Consider the following 23,622-nt stretch of genomic DNA (forward strand, 5'->3'; position numbering starts at 1 on the left):
TGTTTTGTTGTCAATAGGCCTTTTCATGTGACACTGCCGAGACTGCACTTGTTTACAACCGCTGAACAGGCCTGCAAGTCCGAAGCTGTCACTTTCATAGAAGAACTGTCAATTGACGATAAAATCCAGGCTACTGACATCCTTTTGTTTAGCCCATCGCCAGATCGTAGCCAGGATGTCCTGGGCTATAATTTTTTTCATGCTGCGTTTCAATGATGACAGCGGGCTATGTCTATTGATGATGATGACACCGCCCTTGTCACCGGCTCGATAAAATCAGCTGTTTTTAAACGTCTCGTGAAAAGGCCCATTTATTGATTCTAACAAACACGGTAAAGTTTTGTTTTTCATCCAAATATGGGTGAATTGCATTCACCCAAATTTGCGTAAACTCAGTTTACTAATAATATAAGTAAATATTACCAATATTATCAGTACAATTCACCTATAACATAGGTAATGTATACAATACCTATATATGGGTGAATCAAGTACCCATAAATAGGTAAACTGATCTAAGCGTGAGTAGAAGCATAAGTATTGTAGGTTGCTGTCAATACGATACACCGCGCGGCTTTTGTAATGTTTCCAAAAGCTCATTTGCAAAAGATTCCACGCGGCGTTTCCCATTCTAAAGGAACAACCGCACCCTAGGAAACGCCGCAATGTTATCTCCCCATAGCAAAAAGCGCGGTGCGTCGTTTCCTTTGGGCAAATGCGTTAATAGTAGAACGCTAGTGACGCTGTAGTCATTTAAATTATTTTACCAGATTATGCTTCAACAAGCTTCAATTGACTATTTATGCATCATGTTGTAGTGCATATTTGGTTTCATCATCAACATTGGTTTGATACTTCTCCGTATGGTTTCCCGTGGAGATTTTTTCGATTATCATCTTTCTGCTTCTTCTTCTTCATGCAACATCAAAGCGCCAATAGAAGTTCCGGACAGCGACGATGCGACAATCTTTATCTTGTAACTGTATAATTTTCATTTAATTAAACTTAATTTTGAGCTGTTTGAATGTCATTTTGCGTAGATTGATTTAAACGTGCAGGTTTTCGTGTGTATTTTAATCATCAACAAAATGAGTGATTATTATTCATCAATGAAGTGCGTGGTAATTCAGGTAAAAATAACCTGAAATTAATAACTTTTTTCTTATCGTGTAGCTGCCAGCGCTTGTCCATCAAAGTCGGGTAGCGTCTGGGAATTAGTGCTTGTTCGTTTTCAGTTTGTTTAACTAATAATATTTAAATAGTTTTAAAGTAATAAAGTTGAATCAAGTGACACTTTTAGTGGAATATTGCGTTTATAAAACAGGTATGTCATTTTAACACAACTATAAGCTGGTGTTAATTTTGTACAAAAACAATCAGAATTCAAGAATGGCTGCCTTGATTCACCCGGCATCTTTACAGCAGCCATATATCCTGTTTCTCAGAAGATAGCCAGGTGAAAACAAATTTTGTATTTATCATCGTTCATAATAGGTTGATTCAGATAATTGATTCTTTGATTGATAACTTTATTCAAGTTTCTTGAAACAATAGTTACAACACTACAAGCATACTAACATCTTGTTTACTATATATTTTGTTGTGGGGCTGCTTGTAGTGTAGGAGAATGAGGGGTAAAAATGGGCAATTTTATTGACCTTTGATTTGTAATACAAATTTTGTATTTATTTTATTAAACTTTAGCCTTTAGTCATATACTTTTTGGGAAGGTTTACAAACAATTCTTCATATTATATTTTTATTCGTCCCATCGATTCTTACAGTTTTTTTAAAGTCAACTTTTACTAAAAACCCTGATTAACCCACCTAGTGGTGTTGGTGCCTTTCTCGAACAAAAAAAATACTAAAAAATATGAGTGAGTGTTTTTTAGCATGTCTTTTGCATAAAAAATAGTATTTTGGCCATAACTTCTGATCCCATAGTCCAATGTGGCCAATTTTCAATAGAAAACAATGGGACAGGATTCCCCGTCAAATGGAAACTGTCGCGAGTAATTCCGTCAATGCTAAGTTCCAAAAAGTGTGTATACTTAGTATACGCGAAAGGCAAAAACAGAGCTGCATTGTCTAATTCTTCAATCTTGTGTCTTGTGATCAATAATTACAACAAAGTTGCATAATTTATTACTTCAGAAAATAATGCGATACTGGCAGAATTTTTATTCAGATTCGTCAAATCGACGTTCGAATCTTCGTTTACAAAAGCAGATAAATCGTTTTGAAAATTTTGTCTTGAAGTGGAAAACCAGAGGACATAACCAGAAACGATGCATTGAATGCACCGCTGTGTCGGGACAAAAACGGTAAGCAATAATAGAGTAAATTGTTTCATAAGAAGGTTACTATTTTCCTCTATACAATGTAACCTTAAAGTTTATACGCCGCCGTAGGACAAATCTCCCACTGCCGCAGGATCGTGGATATACTATTTACATTAAAATGTAAAATTGCATTTTTGATTTGATATCTATAATAATAAATATGACGACGACGAGAATATTCCATTATTAGGCTATCCATGAGGACATTCAGCGATGGGATTGACAATCGAAATCAAAACAAAGTGTGTATGCAGTTGAAGGCAACTCACTTCTGGTGTAGATCGTGCTAAACAATTTCCTTTGGATTGTTCTGTCAGACCGGTCAGAATCTGTCAAAAAATCAAGGTAAACAAAAATCGTCAGCTGATCGCAGCTGTCTTATGGATTGCCTTATTTTTATTTTATAGAAAAGTACCATTATTTACATTATAATTAATTTGCAGATAACTGCTTAAACGAACGCCGTTAACTTCTATGTGCTTTGCTAATATTTTTCCTATATTTCGATCAAGCGTTTTTATCATATAAAGTGCACATGGTAAAAATGTGATGTACACAATATATAATGTTATATGCTCTGCATATAACTTTTAACCAACTGTTTCTTTCGGCTATAAATGTTATAGGTATAAACTTCCAATAGTGGAAAATTATATGATTATTATACTTCGCATAAGAGTCCCATGTCGACTTTTGACGATTTTGATTTTTTTCAGAAATTAGCTTAAAATTACCTGGTCTTTAAGAAAAAATGATAAAATAATAAGCTTTGTTCTAGAAATTTGAAAATCAAACCACACTTGTTTTGTCTCTGTTGCTATTTATTCGCATAACAGTTACATTCCAGATTTTAATATACTTTTGCATAAACAATAAATATAATTATGGAGGACTATATAGTTCCATAGCTCTAGAACCACGTGGTTTTTTTTACACGAAAAGGTTTTGGTGAATGACAATAGCTGTGGGAAATATACAAATCAATAAATCAACGAACGCAATGCGCATCTTAGGGTAGATGCACACGCAACTCAACGTTAAAAAGACGCAGGTGTGAATCGAGAAAAAGCGGTAACGCAGCGTTACATACCTGCGTTATTTGACCGCTGCGTGCACGATGGGTTAAAAATACGCTACGTGGGCATCGGACCTTAGATCCTATATCCCAGAGTCTATTATATCTAGATCAACATTTGAAAAGGGCGTAACAGCCAAAATTTATTCCTTCTGATTCCTCGTCTACATATATTGCTATATATGTAGACAAAGATTCAGAAGGAATAAATTTTGGCTGTTACGCCCTTTTCAAATGTTGGTCTAGATATAGAGTTGCGCAAAGAGGATCTTCTTACACTTATTCTGAATTATGTTCTTGTTATTATGTTGACAACTTTCATTTTTGTTCAACCCTTCAAGTGACTTCACGGGAGTGTTCACTTCTGAAGCTTTTTAATTCAATAACCAAGTCACCCACAGAGTGCAAAGACGTGAGTTTCTTGTTGCTACTTTATAGGGGGGTGTACTGAAGTTTTTTGAAGCTGTTTCTAGAACCAATCTAATACATTTCAATTCATGCATTTTAATTCGCCATAATAATCATTAGGCGATAACAATACTTCCGCCTTACCAACAAGCATTTGTTTACTTTGCTCGATAGGTAGACGGTTTGACAGTTCAATAGGTAGATTTGGCTTCACTCTTTGTGCAACTCTATATAATAGACTCTGCTATATCCATAGAAAAAATTAAAAAACCGGTTGCGATTTCCATGGGATTCAATTAAATAAGAAAACGTACTTGTTACATATGGAAATCCATGTATTGTGTGCGTGCCTTTTGTGTATGGTGAAAAAGCTTTCACTACTACATTCGAACGAGCTCCCATAAGAAGCCGTGCAAATATGTACGTCACCATTTGCTGTTTACATTTTTCATCATCCACTAATACAATTGCATTTGGTCTTCTTCCTCACCTTCTACCCGCATAGTAAAAAACTGTTTGTTGTTCTGTTATAACCTTTGATAAAATTCATATGGAACGGTCAATGTTTCTGTAATTGTTATTTGATTATTGAACTATTCATGCCTTCCCATCATGCACTCTATATAACAACTATCTAAGTTCATCTTATACATTGAATGTACCACATAAAGTTATTAAACTTTTCTATATGTTTTCAATCAAATTGAATTTTGGTGTTAGATCGTATCAAAATATTTAATGAACATTTCTCATGATGTTAAAGTTATGTTATACGTTCCATTCATGATTGCGTACTGTTGACAGCGAAAATGAGATCAAAACAATATCACACAAACATTCAAATAAATTTAAAGTTTAAATTTAAAGACACATTATCTATTAAAGTTCTGCCGTAATGGTGCTTTTGTAGATGTGTAAACATGTTCTGCAGAAGGATTTGTCATACTGATGAAAAGAAACAGCTTCAAGTGCGATTAACAGTTTATCTTTCCGTCGATTTAGAGGTAATTGGCACTGATTATATCCATTTTAAAGTATTTACTTACTAATTAAATAATGATTTTATCATTTTAGATCTACATCGAAATAATAAAGCAAACATAATGCGCAAATATTATGAATCACAGTAAATATTATGGTATAGCTAATATGTATTGATACGTTTTGCCTACAGATTCGAGTTCTCACATGATGTATATCTAGGTGCACATGATGTACATCCGAACAGGAAATCTACTGGTGGAGGCATTACCGTCCGTGCTCTTCTGTAATCTGATACGGGCTATAACCATTGAAAACTTTGCCGTTCTTAACCACAGACGTGATGGCCAGACGATGTGATATTTTTTTTATTTGATGTGATTTATTTGGCTAATACAATATTTTGTCAGAGCATTAATGTTGTTGTCTACTTGAATTGAGATGTTTTTCTCTTTTTTTTGTTTTAATTTTCTTTAGTCATTACCGGGGTGCATTCGATCGTACGCGATATATCCTCCAACTATCACTTACCATTAAGTCATAAGGTTCTACCGCGCCAAACGTGGAACGTATTTTAACCTTTTGATATAAAATGGGACGAAAAATTTGTTCGAGAAAATTGCCGGTTTTTTATGGTAACCTAACTTAACAACCCTTTACCCATATTGTTAATTGCCGAATAACATTATCTCATAATGTTAAAACTATTCAAGGTAATGTCCATTTATGGTTTCGACACACGTTTTGTGTAGATGTACATAAACAGTTACAAATCAAGCATAATTTTTCATAACGACGTATGTAACAATTATGAGGATTCGAGAAATCCTTTGCAGAAAGTTGACAAAACTTTTTCTAAAACTGTTTTAAAACTAAATCTTTTTTTAAAACTTTTTTCCGCTGGCATGCGTCATTACATGACACGTCATAAGCGTGCTTCACATCAAATCTCAGTTCATTTAAATTCACTGTGAAAAACGATAAAATTATACATACACCGGTATGCTGCACGCACGTCGGTGTACATTGGTCGGTTTTCCATATAGTGTACGATTGACGCAACTGCAGTTTTGTTTTGTTTTGCTTTTTTTGTTACATAGGTCGCTCTTAGTTCCCATATGTTAAAGCGACGTATGTAACAGTGAGACTTCAAAAATAGATTTTTGACATACGTCGATTCGTAAAAAGATTGAATTAAAGAATTTTAAGATCTGAAATCAGTAAAATCGATGCGTATTATATAAAGCCGCGTGTGATTGTCACGTTGTATTAAAAACCTCGTTTTGTTTACTTTTGTTACATACGTCGTTATGAAAAATTATGCTTGAAATGGTTGTAAACCATATAAGTGAAGTTCCAAATATGGTCCAGATCTATGCGGGTATTTATTCTCATTGATACCAACGCATAATATAAATAGTGTAAATTGCGATCATTTTCTTCACGTCAAGTCAAGTACGAGACACTGAAGACGGCCTTATACTATCGACAGACATATGATTTCCGCACAATGATTTTTGTATCACGCTGTACGCGTACAGTGACGAGATGACACACGTCTTTTCTTTCCACCGTTGTATCTATTTGTCAGCTTGTTTTGAAACTGACTTTACCGTTTTCCAAAACTTTTTTTTTATATCTTTATTTTAGAGGTTTGCAGCCCTAGGCTGGCTCACCTCTAAATCCAAAACTATATTTTTCATCAAAATGTATAGAAATCATAAACTGTTACTATAGTTTACATAAAAAAAACCATCAGGGCACCCGATTGAAGCGATTTGGATAAGAAGAGTGGAATCGCCAACTTCCTATTGTTAACATCTCGTGGATAAAGGGCGGGCTCTTCTTCCCATCTCTTGGGTCAATCTGGGAATTGAGGGCTAGATTATATTATTGTATGTACGAACTTTTTTCTGGAAGGAGATTCTCTATTCATCCCGTGGATTCGCATAAGTGTCTTTGCTTATGGCACCACCCCACCCATTTTTGACCCTCCATACTGGAGTTTGATAAAATACAAACAATAATATAATCATGTCAAAAATATTTTGTCAGATATGGCCAGTGCTTTCGGCAGGTGTTTTGCTACAATAGATGGTAGTATCATCATCATAATTACACAATATTTACCCATATTTTTTAAAATAAATTGTGAATTCTCGTCAGCAGTTCATTTATCGATATGAAAAAGTCATAGTTTTTCAATTCTTCGTATAGGTATTTTAGCAGCAATATGCGAGTTCTTGTAAATATTCCGCAGGGCAATTTTTTCTGCGGACGTTAATCACTCTATTCTATGGTTTTGGGTGACTTCAGTGCAAAAGGCACTGATCGTTTAATTCATTTGGACATTTTGAAGGATAAATTCAGAACCGTTCAATTGGGTCATAGATCCAATTTTGAATTTGTCCAAAACAACGGTACAAAACATTCTTCCCATCTAAAAAAGTAGATGCTGACTAATGGCAAATCAAAGATCCCGCATCCTTCCCAATCCCCAGACCTCATTCCAATTAAAACCCATGGGATCCTTGAACAAAATGTTCGAAATCACACGATACAGAACTCTGGCAAACCATTGAATATCATGCAAAAAAGACGGTAGATCTTCCCAGAAACAACCCAAGAACTGGCAAAATCAATAAGAAGACATCTTCAGAGCGTAATTGTAGCAAACAATGGGCTTACGAATAATTATTTTGCCAATGTTGTGAAAAATATCATCCGGAATTGCAGAAAAACGAATTTTACTCAGTCAGCTTGCAAATGTTTGTTTTTATTTCATATGTCAAACGGCGTATTTGACATTTCAAAACAACAAATTATGTTCTGTTTCGTACAATACAACGGTCGAAGGGCAGGGTACAGAAATCATCGTGCTATCGTGATACCAGCGTGATTCTGGGTGACAGACATATGATTTTATGCTGTACAGTGATATTGGTATCATATATGTGTCACAAGTATTACTGTTGAGGTCGAAATACGTATCTGTCAAGATACAATTAAGTGGTGGAATTCAATGGGATTGTACAAACTCGTCTTATGACAAGTGAAGACATTCCACTAAAAAGCTCAAAATAATTTTCTTATCATTTGTGATTAGTTGATTGCTCTTAATGGGGTATAAGGTAATTATAGTGGATAAAATATAAAAATAATCATACTATAGATAATCTTATAAACATTAAAACACAATCTTAACTAACTGCCCTGAAACTGCTATCACCACACCGCCGTTCAGTGTACAGCCGCCACACACTGGGACAGCCCTTGTCCAAACATGGAAAAAACCTTTGTTGTCATAAAATGTAGAGCAAAACTACTCAACAAGAGTAGTAAAGTGTGGGCACCCAACGTTAAGTAATCTCATGTCTACAAAAGTTAAGTGAAATTTACCTAAATTTACCTAATAATAAGTTAAGAAAAAATTACCTAATTTTGGGCTCCCACACTAAACCCTCCATTTAAGCGAAAAGAACCTAATATTAGAAGTGTAGAAAAAGAAAATAGCGATAGATAGAAGGAGAAAGTAGAGATTGATAGATAAGAGAAGAACCTAGCGGTTGTAAGGCACAAAACTCAGCATTTCTATTGTATTTCCATACTGATTACTATCTAATAATGACTCATATAAAAATAATAAGATAAATTGACAACCGACAATAACAAATTTAAAATATAAAAGACAAGATGTATTATATTCATCATACAACTCACGATTAGAGTAATGATTCGACAAACAAGCAACGCCTAATTAACTAAAACATACATCGTACTTACACAACACTGAGATATTTAAATTACAGTTAACTAAAACTTAATCCTAATTGACTGACTTGACTGACCAAAACATGTTCCTGGAACGTTTCAAGCGGATTATGTGAGCTGATTCCCTCAGTCCGGTTTTTATTTGGTAAACATGGACTAATTCTTCAGGCAGAATATTGTATTGAATTTTCCGAAACCTACCCAGGGGGGAAATGCTTATCTAATCTTCCGGTCAATGTCATCATATAGTGCATATACTCCTGTATATATACGATTGTGATGCATCACCAGTGCTACGATGTGCACGTATTACCTGGCAATCTAACTGCATTGATTGTCTGCCTTTTCAGAATTCCCAATAATATTCCGTTTAAATATCACAAATGATGGTTAATTGTTTGTGCTAAGGGAAAGAAAAGTACAGTGGGTATCGGCCAAGTTCCCCCTGGCGGTGCTAAAATGATAAGCGGGAACAATACCTAATTCCATTTAAATCTTTTAGTATCATTAGTGATTAGCACGCGTTATTATTTTATGTGGGGGCACGCATGGAACATATTTTTCAACGCGAGTGTCAGGCGGCTGACCCATGCTCGACCAAAATAGTCAAATTTAGCTAGAATATTTTAATTTTGTTTGATTATTTTTATTTTATTTTTATTTTTGCCATCAAATGATTAGGAGCTTATTTTCAACATCACATAACGCAAGAGAGGGTAAAACTCTGCGTTGCATAGAAAAGTTTAGGAGGTCCCCGAGTCGGTGCAATGTTGCACTGTCGTGTGGGGCATGGTTGTCTCGTGTCGTTTATGGCGATGTCGTTCCCGCATCTATGACGCCTTTGCTTGAACAAATCATTTTATGTAATGGCGGGACATGTTAATAATTCATTCTAGCTCTCAAATATTTTGGTAGATACTTCTGGAGGCTGTCAAGGCGGTGGGAGGGACATTGCCTATGAGTGGCAGGGGCGGCTGTGCTCTGGGCGGCAGCATGGTGAAAGCAGTTGCGGGATAGTTAGGATTCAGTTTTCATACTTAAGAGAATATCTAGAATAATATTATATTTTGATGAGCCAACCTCCATTTTTTAATCACGAGCTTTATTTAGTAGTACTGATAACCTAGTACTCGTAATATACTTAATTCGGTGGGCACGCTTGGAACACATTTTTAACTCAAGTTCGACCAAAATTGTAAAATTTAATTGATTTATTTTAATTCAGTTTAATTATTTTAATCTTTCTGCGTCAAATGGTTAGGTATTTGTTCCCCACCCATTCTGCTCCCTCCTTTTCTATTTTATGTTTCCAAACTTAAACCAACGTGATCACACTAATCCCAAACTGCACGTACCTATATCATATCAATCTACATACGAATCTACAAACAAGAAGCGACAACCACCAGAAAACGGATTTCAATCATTTCCCTTTTACCATAAGTATAAATCATCTAAGCTATAATAAACTCTATCGTAGCGATCCCGAACTGTCTAAACATGAACATAAACCAACCGTTTCTATCTCTACAAACATTTCTCGAATAAAAAGGTTCCATAGCAGTTGCTAGAGCCGGAAGCGGTCAACAAGCCGCTCCATACTCTCCTCCTCTATCTTCTATTATCTCACCATTTTACTACCCTGAAACTGAACTGTTTCGGACCCCTTATGGGTCTGAAGCATAGGACGGGACACTCGAGCCTACCAGTCAGTGGATGGAAAGGTCCGTTGTGATAAAGGGTCTATCACAAGCCTCGGATAACCTGGAATAAGTTTTCCACGAGTCGAGTTCACATTGATTTCATGAGTTCTATAAATTAATCGTCACGTTGAAAATTTAAGCCAGCAGTGTAAACGTATTGCCTAATGTCATACAACGTAGATTGGCCACGGCCCGGGGATACGTTGAGTATAACAAGAATAACAAGAATATAACAAGAATTTTCCGAAACCTACCCACTACGATCATAGCAATCCAATGGGGCAAAAAAACTCACCGGTTCATCAAGATGCTCTTTGACCCATCATCTCCTCTTCACTTTGATGATAGGAACGTTTGCAGTTCAGGTTTCCCAATTTTGTATTTATTTGGTATCTCTTTCACAAAGCAAATCTCGCTTAACTTTTCAAAAGGACCTAAGTAACATTTTTTTCATGAATTAATTTGAATACTGCAATCAATTGCTTTCATGTTGTTCTATTGATTGCGCCATTCAAATTAATTCATGAAAAAAATGTTACTTAGGTCCTTTTGAAAAGTTAAGCGAGAAATGATTCTCAGCAAGGACACCGGTGCGTGTAACTTTGGGTTGGATTTCTGGAACGGGTTATTTTTCCAGGGGGAGAAGGCGGAGCACTGAATCCCTACCACCTCCACCGCGGTTAGCTCTCTTTTTTGCAAATTGAATATCTTTCGGATGCTTGATTTGTCCAATCTCCACATGTGCTTTACTGTTGTATACCCACAGTCAAGCGAGTAAAGTGTAAACAACAGTGGTAATTCTCTACCATCTTTTTGTTATGGCTAGGTAATTTTTATGCACACTTTTGTTTTCGATATGTTATCAAAATTTAACACCCAATCACGCATCAATATATATAACGATGTGGTATGCTTGAGATACCAGCCCTCCTTAGCCGTGCGGTAAGACGCGCGGCTACACAGCAAGACCATGCTGAGGGTGGCTGGGTTCGATTCCCGGTGCCGGTCTAGGCAATTTTCGGATTGGAAATTGCCTCGACTTCCCAGGGCATAAAAGTATCATCGTGTTAGCCTCATGATATACGAATGCAAAAATGGTAACTTGGCTTAGAAACCTCGCAGTTAATAACTGTGGAAGTGCTTAATGAACACTAAGCTGCGAGGCGGTTCTGTCCCAGTGTGGGGATGTAATGCCAATAAGAAGAATAAGAAGAAGAAGAAGAAAAATGCTTGAGATACCTACTTGATTATAGGGACTCGAAAAAGAATTTATTTGCAGTAACTAACCGAATAAAAAAATGTTCGCATGAACGATTGCGCCCTAACACTGGTTCTAAGCTTCGTTGCAGACTACACGAGCTTTGTTCGCCAGTGACTGGCGTATGGGGCCCTTGGTTTTTTATGTTGTTTATTTATAAAAAATCACATAAGTATAAAAAGATATAAAAATCCACTTATGGATACGCTCCCTTCTGCTCCAGAATGACTTTTGCTTGACAATATCTTTCTGCTTAACGAATCCCTCCTGAGATTTAACATATAGCGAATGGATTCCTCTCTACTATAATTCTTCTGATCGAAGTCCAATGAAAAGCTAACTAAGTCAACGCTAGCTAAACAGGAATACATAGCGCTGCTGTGGTAGATCTTTCCTATATGTTTTTGGTTCGCGAGGTTTGATTGCTGTTTTTCTTCCGCAGACTCACGACCATGGCCTCAAAACGTAAATCTGAACCGGTCAAAACGCTCCCGAAGCGCAACAAGAAAAAAGTAGACGATGACTTTGATTCGGACTTGAGTGACGATTATAAGAACGACGATCTCCCAGTATCGGAAGTAATCATTCCGTCGGAAGATCCCATCAACCAGGAAAAATTGCCGGAGGAGCTGTTGAAGACTTACGACAAGGAACCTGGAAAGTTATTGATGGCCGGAATGGTTACCTGGGAAATGACCGGCCGCAAAGCCCCTCCTAAGGGCGTGAAAGTTCGCCCATCGCTCAACTCGTTCCATCGTTTTACGTCTGATACGGTAAGTAAATAAATTTATGTTTTTCATCTCAGTTTTTGCCTTTCTCGTACAACTAAGTTGTACCGAAAGGCTATCATTTCACTCCAAATTCGAACTTTTGATAGAAGTCCCGGAGACCCATAGTGTTATATACCTGAACAAATGTCTGTCTGTCCGTGTGTGCGTGTGTGTGTGTGTGTATGTGTGTGCGTGTGTGTGTGCACAAAATGCCATAAAAAACATTAGCCAAATTTTCACATAGAAACTCTTAACCGATTTTCTTGCAACAAATTGCATCCGACAGAGACTAAAACGCTGTTGATCACTATTGAATTTCATAATAATGGCAAATTGCAAAAAATGAATAATATTAAAATAGTGATGAGACATAGTCACATAGAACAATACTGTGTTATGAAAAATGATTGCATCTATGAATATTTTTAAAGTTAATCCGTGGCTTGTCCCCATTAAGAGTTTCATCGTACTATAAAGATGCTCGTGTTGCACGCATTTAGGCGTAAGTATGCTCTTCGTTCAGTTTCATAGTACTATGAAATTGTCCGAAAGTCAAAATTCGAACATAGGATATTCGAGAAACTTTTGGCAGCGCCATCTGTCGTCTACTAGTGTAAATTTTCTATCATAACATTAGACGGTGTAACTATTTTGCCTTTCTTGTATGTACATCATCGAGGTGTAAGCGTAAAGGCTACATTTATTACCTTTTTGCGCGAGAAAGGCGCCATCACCGCTAGGTGGATTAATTTGGTTTTTTTTATCTACAATCCCAATTTTTGCTCAAATAATAAGGATGATATAGTTATGCATGGAAGATTTTTTTTATTGCTATTGTAGAATCTGTAGTTTTTTATTCCCAAGTGTAGAAGTCCTATGTCAATTTCACGCGGTTCCTTCCTTGCTGGATTGCTGGCGCTGGCAATTCTAACAGTCATTCGATGGAGAAATAACTTTGTTCGGCAAATACGCCACAGCTATCACAGTGAGAATGGCATCGTAAAAATGAACGACATGGAACATCTATGCTTGGCATGGTAGAACATCTATCATAAAATAATATCTGTAATAAATTGTCTATAATTTCAGTACCGCTTAGCAGTAAGTGGATGTAGTTCGGCACATTCTATACTTATTACCATGGACAGGAGAGCTCTAGCATTTGGTAAGTGAAGCGCATCGAGATTTCAGTTTTATTTTAACAAATACCGACTTTTCGGTAGAAAGCTTCTATCATAAAGGAAGGCTGATCTCCTTCTTCTTCTTCTTCTTCTTCTTCTTCTTCGTCTTCAATGGATCTACATTCCTTTTCAACTCAGTATTCAGTATTTTTTTAGTAGGCTGGAACAAATATGAATTCCTTCTTTTGTCATGTTGGCATCTAGAAAAAACTAGACAATGATAAAATCTAACCACGTAAAAAGCTAAATCCCTCCCTCTCTGCAAAACGGGCTATGAGAACATTCGAAAAACAATAATTTTATCCACTTTTTCAGGACGCAACCAGTTTGGTCAACTGGGCCAATCAGAGTTGAAGACATTCGAGAAGCCAACACCTGTTACTGGGTTGGAAGATGTAAATGTCATTCAAGTAGCATGTGGAAGGAATCATACCTTATTTTTGAGTGACACCGGTGTCGTTTATGCATGCGGCGACAATAAAAGCGGCCAATGTGGCGTCGGCAATACCCAGCCAACTATACTGAAAGCTACTCGACTCAACTATTCCGGGCCACCGATCATCAAGGTTGCTTGCGGCGCTGAGTTTTCGATGATACTGGACATCAAAGGTAACGTGTACTCTTTCGGACTGCCAGAATACGGCCAGCTGGGACACAATACGGAAGGAAAGTACTTTGTTACATCCACTAAAATGTCATTTCACTTCGAGACGTCCCCGAAGAAGATTGTGTTGTATGTTGAAAAGAGTAAGGAGGGCCATGTCAGTCCGATAGATGACGTCAAAATTGTAGACTTTAGCTGCGGCAATAATCATACGGTATTATAGCTAGTGGATGCACATGAAGAATTGTATGTTAAGGCGTTTGGATTTTCTTCTAGGTCGCAATTGATTCTAAGAATAGAGCTTTCAGCTGGGGCTTTGGAGGAATTGGTCGCCTCGGACATGCTGAACAAAAAGACGAAATGGTTCCAAGGTAGTTTGTTACAAAATGGAAACACGTTGCAATCCGTTGCTCACATTTATTTCATTTTCAGGCTGATCAAATTCTTCGATATACAAAACAGGAAAGTCTTGCGTGTATTTTGCGGATCATCATTCAGTCTTGCTATCTCTGATATTGGAGCCTTGTATTTGTTTGGACAAAATAAGAAAACCGGAGAAGCAAATATGTATCCTAAACCGGTACAGGACTTGGCAGGATGGAATATAACTAGTATTGGTGTTGCAAATACATCGATTGTTATTGCAGCTGACGATTCTCTTATCTCATGGGGAGGATCTCCAACTTATGGTGAATTGGTAAGTATTGTAAATGAAGCTCTTTTTAAAAAAGCGGAAACCAAAGATGGATTTAATAATTTAGTCAAAGTTCAACTCATTTGCTAATATCTTTAGCCAGAAGTTTATTTTTAATACTTCAATACCAAATTTTCAAAACGACTTATCTGCTTTTGTAAACAAAGATTCAAACGTCAATTTGACGGATCTGATAGCACTTCCACGCAAACCAACACCATCAATAGCTAGCAGAAACCTTCACCAACTCATTGATGGTGTTCGCAAGCCAAGTCAAATCGAAGTTTTTTACGTTTACAAAAGGATATAAGTCGTTTTGAAAAATTGTTATTGACTTGTTGTATGGCGGACTATACATGCGATGTTTATTTTATAACTTCGTCTAATTGTTCGAAGTTTAGGATTCACAGGGTGAGATCGCTATCACTTACATATTATACTAAATAATGATAAATTTAATTTCATTTAATTTAGTATTTGCAAGAATTTAGTATGAGTTAGCGTAACTGGCTCCGTATCTGAAGGAATTTCAACGAAGTACTTTTCAAGAAAGTTGTAGTCAAATTCGTCCACCATAGAAGCCATTTCAAAATAAATTTTCTAGGAGTTGTTGGTAACCTTTCCCTGCTGAAAACGATTGCTACAATTATCTTGCCAACACGTTTAGAAACTAGAAGATATTCGTTAAATGTGTGTCTCCCTACTCGTTATTTTCAGGGCCTTGGTGATTTGATTAAATCATCATCGACGCCGAAACAAGTGTCCCGTTGCGAGGGTATGAAAATACCGCAAGTGTCAATGGGATACTCGCACACCATGCTGCTGGTAAACGTGGATCACGAGTTCACCAAACAAAAATATGATACATTCCAAGAGTTCACCATAGAATAATAAGTTTAATTTTATTTTATGTATTCATCATCATATTTTAACAAAAAAAAATCATTTTCAACCATAGTATTTCGAGAACAAAGAGGACGTGTACTTTTTCTCATCTCTGATATGTCATGATTTACGTATATTATGTTCTAAAATGCAGACTGGCTTATATTAGTCCCTAAAAAGATACAATTTATTATTCCGAAAAGTCCTTTATATTTGTTAAGAAGAAAGCGATTAGGACCACAATGTCACTGTACGACGAAATTTTGGCCCGGCAATCATACACACTATGACTTCGTTGATTACGATGAGGAACAGCAGCAATAATATAATATATCCTTGCCTCCCAATTCTAACTGGATAAGACAAAGCTCCGTTATGCCGAGCTCCTGCGAGTAAAAATTTGTATGGGGAGAACAGTCAAAATTGCACCCTTTTTTCGATGTTTTCACCAATATAAACACGAGTATCGAACCATTTAGACGTGTAGAGAAAATTTACAAAACTAGCTACATTTCACAATCATCTCCTATTTAAAACAACTAGATTTTTTTTGAGTTTCTAACGCATTTAAAATAAGTTTTAAAATGGACCTGGGACAAAACGCCCGAATTGTGGTGTAAAATGACTCAATTGCATGTAAAATAATGGTGAACGCATGGTTGTTTGTTTTGTCTCAATGGATTGAACGACAATCTTACGGGTGAGGTGAATAATTCGCAAATCGTTGAATTGAAGTAAAAATGGAAGGATTGCGCTCGTTTTTTTCCAGTACAGCTTGATAATGAATAACTAATAATTGTAATGGTCTTATTCGTTCATGAATGTCCTATAAAAGGTTTATGAGTGAGGCCATTTTGCCCCGTGGCTTATACGAGTACGCAGTGTAAAATTTTGTCATCTGTAAATACATTCAATGAATAACGAAGTGTATTTTTTTTTGTGTTTATGCTCTTTGTATTCATCTAGTAGTGAATTATGAACATTGGCGGCGTCAGTTATTGTTATTTGATGAAGCACCACTTAGCGCAAGAACGATGCCTTTGGGAACTACAGCGTGCTTACGACGAGTGGTGTCCACATCTGGCTCCACCAGTGAGTATGATCTTTCTTATGTTGATCTTCATTCTTTGGTTATTACTTACTAAATTCCGAAAAGATGTACACTGATCCCACACTTTGTAACAATAACGCACGTGCATTTCTTATGGGAGTTCAACAATAGGCGACAAAATTAGCCGTTCAACATTTGGCGTTTTTCCCTATTTTTATTTATTTATTTATTTCTCCATTTCACTCCATTTTGCATGTTGATCAAATGGAAATGACCCATACACCCAGGGTTTTTTTTTACACGGTTGGGTGTTGTGATGGTTCAACCATACATGCATAGATGTTCACTGGTTCTCACAGCAGATCTGAACCTTTATTTATTGATCGGCTTGAGCTGAAACAAAGTTTATACAGTCAATATATAGAACTAACTCGACTTACAATTATCAGTGATTCTATTCGTCTATTTGCCTGGTTTCTAACCTTCTTATTTATAAATGTTATAAATATAATTCAATGTTACATTCAAACTATTTGACTACTTGCTCAAAGGCTTTCACTTCAATCCTTCTCCTTTATTTCTTCTCTAACGTCATTTGCCTGTTTCTAGGGTAACTAGAACTTGCTGCGCGCCAACAGTTGGGTTTTAGTCGTTTAAGACCTTCAGCGTCAATGAAACAATGAGTAACCCCACGCAAAAATTCACAAAAAATCAAAGAAAATTCAGGGGTTATTTAAGAAGCTGTGAAAGTTCAAGTTGACCGAGAAATTAATTAATTCCAACAGCGTTAAACAACTTGGGTGTATTAGCGTGTGACCCATGATTGTGGGGTCAGTGTACTTTGTTTGTTTACTTCGACTATATAAATTTGCCATCGGATAACATTAAAAACCCTGGATAATGTTTCGTAACATCAAATGGTCTACTACCCAATACATATTAAATGCAAATTAACCGCTTTATTGCTTAATAACTTTTTACATCCGCTTTTTATGGACCGTTCATCAAAATCTCACTCTTGTTCGGAAGCGAAACGTAATTCATGTGAGTTTTGTCGCTCAAAACCATCATTCTTCAATTTTTGACGTAAACTACGTCTAAGGGGAAGACTCGGATACAGGGTGTAAAATGAGAATTTCAAAATTGGGGACCATCACGAAATCATGTAAGATTTGTAACATTAATAGGTCCTTATCTTTCAAAGGATTTTAAAGATTTATATATCAATCGTTTTGCAAACTCTCCACCAATTTGCCAGTAGTATTGAAACTTTTGAGTTTAAACGCTAAACTATTGAAAATTTTAGTTCTTTCATGCGTCATGCATCTCCTATGCAGCGCGTTCCAATCCTTGGTAATTGCCTACTTTTAGGGTATTATCAATTGTTGAACTGGGGTGTGAACTGCAGCTCGAAGTTGTTCCCGTCCTGCTTGTTCTTTTTTGTCAACAAATAGGCATGAGCAGGACAGGGAGAAACTTCGAGCTACTTCAAGCTCTCAATGGACAGCACTATTGCTTACAAATAATCCATATTATTTACTACCACGACCGTAGCCAATATCAATATTGCTGTCCAATGAGCAGCTCGAAGTAGCTTGAAGTTGTTCCCGTCCTGCTCGTTCTTTTTTTGTCAACAAATGAACATGAGCAGGACAGGGAGAAACTTCGAGCTACTTCAAGCTCTCATTGGACAGCACTAATACTAGGGCAACATAATTGATATCAATGTCATCTATTGTACACAGTTCCGGTTGGGTGTACCTTTTGTTCGTATTCGTAGCTCAAAAAGTGTAAACATTTTTAATCAGCTGATTGCTGAGGTCAAATTCACACGAAATTTCATTCATGAGGTGTTAGTTTGATATCACCGTCCTTTTGTTCCCGGCATCCAGCCACCGCCGTCATCATGCAACGCAAACACTGATACTGATTCCGACATTTCACGAAGACGTTTGTGCTCTCTCATCCGAACCTATATAAAATCCATAAAAGGCGATTCAAATATGACGTCCACTACTTTTTTAGATTTGTAGCCCCCCCTCTCCCCTCCGTCACGCTTTTTTGTATACCGAGTGTACGCACTGTCACAAAATCGGACCTCCCCTTAAACTGTGGACGTCATTTTTGAACGGCCCCTAACATTGCATTGATAGCACACATGTACCTTACACTCGGATTGTGGTTATGTTGGTAGCTCAAACGACTGCACGCAGACATCCTCACCCTGAAGTTGCCAGGCAACTTCCAAAAAACAGCAAATAATGTATTGGACGGAATCTACTGATCAATCATAATCCTCCTAACACTACAATGGTTGAAAGTTCATTTTGGCTACCAGCTGTATTGTTCTGGTTGATTCTCTCAGTTTTACCACTCGAGTGACTCCATCCGCACCAGAGTGCTGCTACTGAATGCGACAAAATCACCCAGTTAGACAGCATCTGAAGAGAACCGATGTTGAAACTTCATCATTTCAACCACTTTTTAGGAAAGTGATTAATTGAAATATTTCTTGCTTCTCGATCTGCTAGAACCAGAGCCGCCTGCTTAAAAACCTGCCCTTTTGTAGTTATCGTTCTGAACAGTTAAAACGGTTGGAAACTTAAGTATGAGACACCAGTAGCCGCTCCAAGGACCGCTCGCATCCGGTAACGCCAAGTCTCCATTCGTCATCTCAACTCGATCGAAGCTTCCAAATATGTCATCTTTGGTCGTGCTGGGTATCGACGACCCAAATTGTCTTTAACAGCTGTAGTCAAGAGTACTTGTGAAGCAATCGCTGCCCTGGACTTTGCGCTTGTGTTACCCGTATTTTTTACAAGTGTAGTTAAAACAGTGCGTTACCCCCCTCCCCTTCCTAGAAGAAGCTAGACGGAACATTGGGGAAATATCGTTCAGGTAATTTGGCGAGGAGCATTTCAAAATCTGTCCAATAGGACCTCTTATGTCGTTTTACGTCTTATTCGGACTGCCAATTCGTCCAGCACACGGTTCGGCCCGCGAAGTTATTTGACTTCCGTGCCTAATCCGTCAAGGATACTGACGTCCTCTACAGGACGATTTCTCGGGCCGTAGGCCCTAACCGTAAAGGAGTAATTCCCCTTTCGGCCGCCCAAGGTGGATAAGCCACGGACGGCCGCTCGCGTCAAATGCAACGTACACACCAGTCAAGCAATTTGACAAACATTGACTCCGTCCCCCAAGAAAACGCTTCGGTTGCTGCTTTGTTTGAAGGTGTGAAGTTGTTCGAACAACCATTTGACAGTTGGCGGCTCGGTTGGAAAAAATTAAAACGGTTTGATTTTGGTTTGAGTTGTCGGGGGTGGAGTCAAGGTTCGCCGAACATGTTAGAGCATTTATTTTTTGATGGTTGGTGCTGAAGTTGGCGCTTCGGTCGTTCGTGTGTGATATTGTTGGTCGAATAAATTGATTGTTCGTGCCGCTGTTGGTGAAACTTGATCGATGTTTGAATAAACGAGAGGTGGAGTCATTGTTGGTCAAACTGCTTGACCGTGTGTACGTTCCAAAAGAGAGAAGACGCCTGCAACGTACCGACCAGCAACGCCCGCTGGTCTCGTCGGACGACGATCGTCCGCATAGCCGCTCGCTTTGCTATTCCGTCGAGATTTCTGGCCGCACAGCTGGACAGGAGTCGCTGTGTCGGCTATTCTGCTCCCGACACCATCAGCAGCAGCGGTATGTACCGGTACCATCGTTAAAACTATGTTACACTTAACAAATTAACACACCATTTTATTACACAGGTCACGCACACGCCACAAATAGGAACAAATAAAATTACACCCGATTCTGTTTTACACGGATTTTTTTACACGGCCGTGTAAAAAAAAATCTCATACAAAATTTTTGCAAAGTTGCTCAATTTTGCATGATTCGTCGAGAAATCACAAAACTTTTTTTACACGGATTTTAAAATTTTGAACTGAAAACTTTTTTTACACGGAACGCATCCCCCGTGTAAAAAAAGAATCGGGTGTATACAAGTAAAGTGAAAGATCCCGGTGTTAGTCTTTGATTACCGCGAAAAAACCCTTGGTTACCCAGTACATAGTTAGCCAACCCTGGGATTGCCGGAGAGTTTCTTGTATCTTGGTTGGGCTCGCTACTGCGTATTGGCGAGGTAGTTTCAATGTAGTATTCAATATTATCCGATTATACAGACTGGGGCCTGCAACAAACAGAAACATATTTTTATGATTTTATAATGATTTAAACTGTATTTTGTACTGTACTTTTATATTTTCAGGTGATGAAACTTTGGAGATGGAAATGGTCGTCATTCTGGGAATCATTTTAAAAATCATTGAAGGGACAAATAGAGCAAATAGAGCAAAGGGCAAACCCACAGAAATATTTTTTACTACAGTTCAATGTCTTCGCTTCTGCTCAATTCCCAAGCTGTCGCTTAAACTGTGTTTAACGCCCAAGCTTTGTTTATCTATATGCTCAACGAGCATAGTATCTATACTCGTTGCTATATGAATAAACGTTTATGGACAAAGTGGAGGGGAGGAAATTGGGCCTTAGTGGTTTGAAATACACTGGTTCGGTATAGCGCATCAGTTTAGATGTTTTCATATAAGTTAAATAAATACTTGAAAATACTCTCGTAGAACCTAAAATTGCTTTCTAAATGATGATGATTTTGATATTAAAGTCGTGAAGGTTCGGAATTAGAGCTCTATTATTCAATATATGTTTCGTTTCGAGTGCGATTGATTCTATATTATTTTTAAACAGATTCTTCATGAATAAATATGCATCCTAAAAGTAGAACGACATTTAGAAGAAAGTAAACATGAGGCCAGTCGTTAAGAATTGATAGCCTGTAGATACTTTATCTGAGCATAACAATCAGCAAATATTCTGTTGATAGGTGTGTCATCGAACAAACGTAAAAGTGCTGCAAACCCAATGATAAAAATCCATTCCAAAATCACACCGTTTCCTTCTTGAAAGCATAAGCCTAAAAATAAAGAAATAGATCAAATAAAAAAACAATTTGTATATTAATAAAGCAAAAACCCAGAATAATCCACCTAGCGGTGATGCTGCCTTTCTCGTGTATTATAAAACAAGAAAAACACATAAGAAAGGTCACAATTGCACTTTAGGGAGATAAATTTAGTCATTTCCATCAATTCACATTTATTTGCGTTTATTTAAATGCATTGCAGCAGTTTTTGAAATTTTTTTTCCCTTGGGAAAAATGTGGAAGAAATCAACATTTTTCTAATAACTCCGGAACGCAATGGCCGATTGGTCCAATTTTTAATAGCGAAAAATTAGGAAGGATTCCGCGTCGAATGCAACTTGTTGCAAGCAAATCGGATAAAGCTAAGTACAAAAAAGTGTCACATTTTTTTTACACACACACATACATACATACATACATACACACATACAGACATCACCTCAATTCGTCGAGCTGAGTCGATTGGTATATAACACTATGGGTCTCCGAGGCTTCTATCAAAATTTCGGTTTTGGAGTGATCCTATAGCCTTTACGTATACTTAGTATACGCGAAAGGCAAAAAGAGTAATTTCATTCGTCGCAGGTTTTAATTATTTGACAGGTTTCAGGTTGACAGATATCTATTTTGGAAATTTTTCAATTTAGTTTTGGCTAACTAGATGAGATCCAATGTTTTCTACCTCTTGAATGTCAAATCAAGGGGATCTCACACCGTCATTACCCAGCGCAAAATACTGGATAGCCTTTACGTATACTTTGTATACGAGAAAGGCAAAAAAGGTTCAAATTTGGTCCAACATCTCTAATCAGCGGTTAGTTTGGCATGAAATCGCACCAGTTTATTAAATCCAGTGCAACAAGATCAAGAACAATCAATATAGTTTCGAAAAATTAATGTCCAAGTCGAGTGGTTTAATCCCCGGAATATAGGCAATTAACTTTGATTGAACTGAATATAGTTTCATAAATTTGTCTACTTCGGCAGGACATATACTTACTCACACCTGGAGAACTGACGATGGCACTGAAAGAATTAGTTTAAATCCATGAAATAAAAAAACGTTCGAAGTTGTTCAATGTACATCCAATTCTCAGGGTGCAAGTCACAGTGGGCGCCTAAAACCGCGCTTAATAGTTAATTTTTCAAGAGTTGTGTCTTGTAATCTAAAAGTTAAATATTTCTAAGCCGTGGTTTTGTATTCGTCGCATAGGTCTTTGCTGATTGTATCGAGTCGTATTTGGGAACATCCATAAATTATGTAACGTTTAGAGAAAAGGGGGGTTGCAGGAAGTACAATTCAAAATTTGTTGATGGTTCATACAAAAAGTGTGACATAGAAAGAATTTGAATTTGTTATTTTTTTGTGTTACGTAATTATTGATTTTTCTTTATTTCTTTAATGTTGTTTGTGATTATTGGTTTAACATGCCGCCTCCCTCCCTCATTTTGTCAAACAAACCTTAAAAAGTGTAATATCGTCCAAACGTTGAACAATTTGTATAAAAATATAGGGGAAGTGAACCGGTTTTGGCCAACTTAGTGCCTAATTTGGCCAACCCTGAAAAATACATATTTTTCAAAAATAATCGATCAGTTGAAAGCAGCGTTAAAGCGTTAGGGATATATCTCTTGTTGGAACTAATAAAACCCTTGCGAATTTCTTTATTTTTGGAGTTTTTCGCAAAATTGGCCAAATTAGGAACATGGCCAAAACCGGTACAGTTCCCCTATAAAGAGCATCAGAACATCCTGCAGAATTGATCTAAGCGGAATGTTCTACCGAATGCAATAAACTCATAGAAGGCAAATTCAATGCAAGAGAAATTTTTCTACAATTCCCCAAAATTGATATGCATAAGCAGGCGGTGATAAAATCGGGAGAAATGAAAGACTTTTTGTT

The 23,622-nt window shown here is 37.2% G+C and overlaps 1 protein-coding gene across 1 annotated transcript; it reads left to right on the forward strand.

Moving 5' to 3' along the window:
- Window positions 1–1,158: 1,158 nt before the first annotated feature.
- On the forward strand, window positions 1,159–15,858 carry LOC134224551 (protein RCC2 homolog). The gene is made up of 7 exons (XM_062703939.1): window positions 1,159–1,324; window positions 11,981–12,311; window positions 13,398–13,473; window positions 13,805–14,307; window positions 14,370–14,464; window positions 14,526–14,790; window positions 15,505–15,858. Exons 2-7 carry the CDS (start codon window positions 11,991–11,993, stop codon window positions 15,676–15,678), a joined length of 1,434 nt encoding a protein of 477 aa, XP_062559923.1. The 5' UTR covers window positions 1,159–1,324; window positions 11,981–11,990; the 3' UTR covers window positions 15,679–15,858.
- Window positions 15,859–23,622: the final 7,764 nt, after the last annotated feature.

This window comes from Armigeres subalbatus, chromosome 3, assembly GCF_024139115.2.
Source record: "Armigeres subalbatus isolate Guangzhou_Male chromosome 3, GZ_Asu_2, whole genome shotgun sequence".
NCBI classification, from domain to species: Eukaryota; Metazoa; Arthropoda; class Insecta; order Diptera; family Culicidae; genus Armigeres; species Armigeres subalbatus.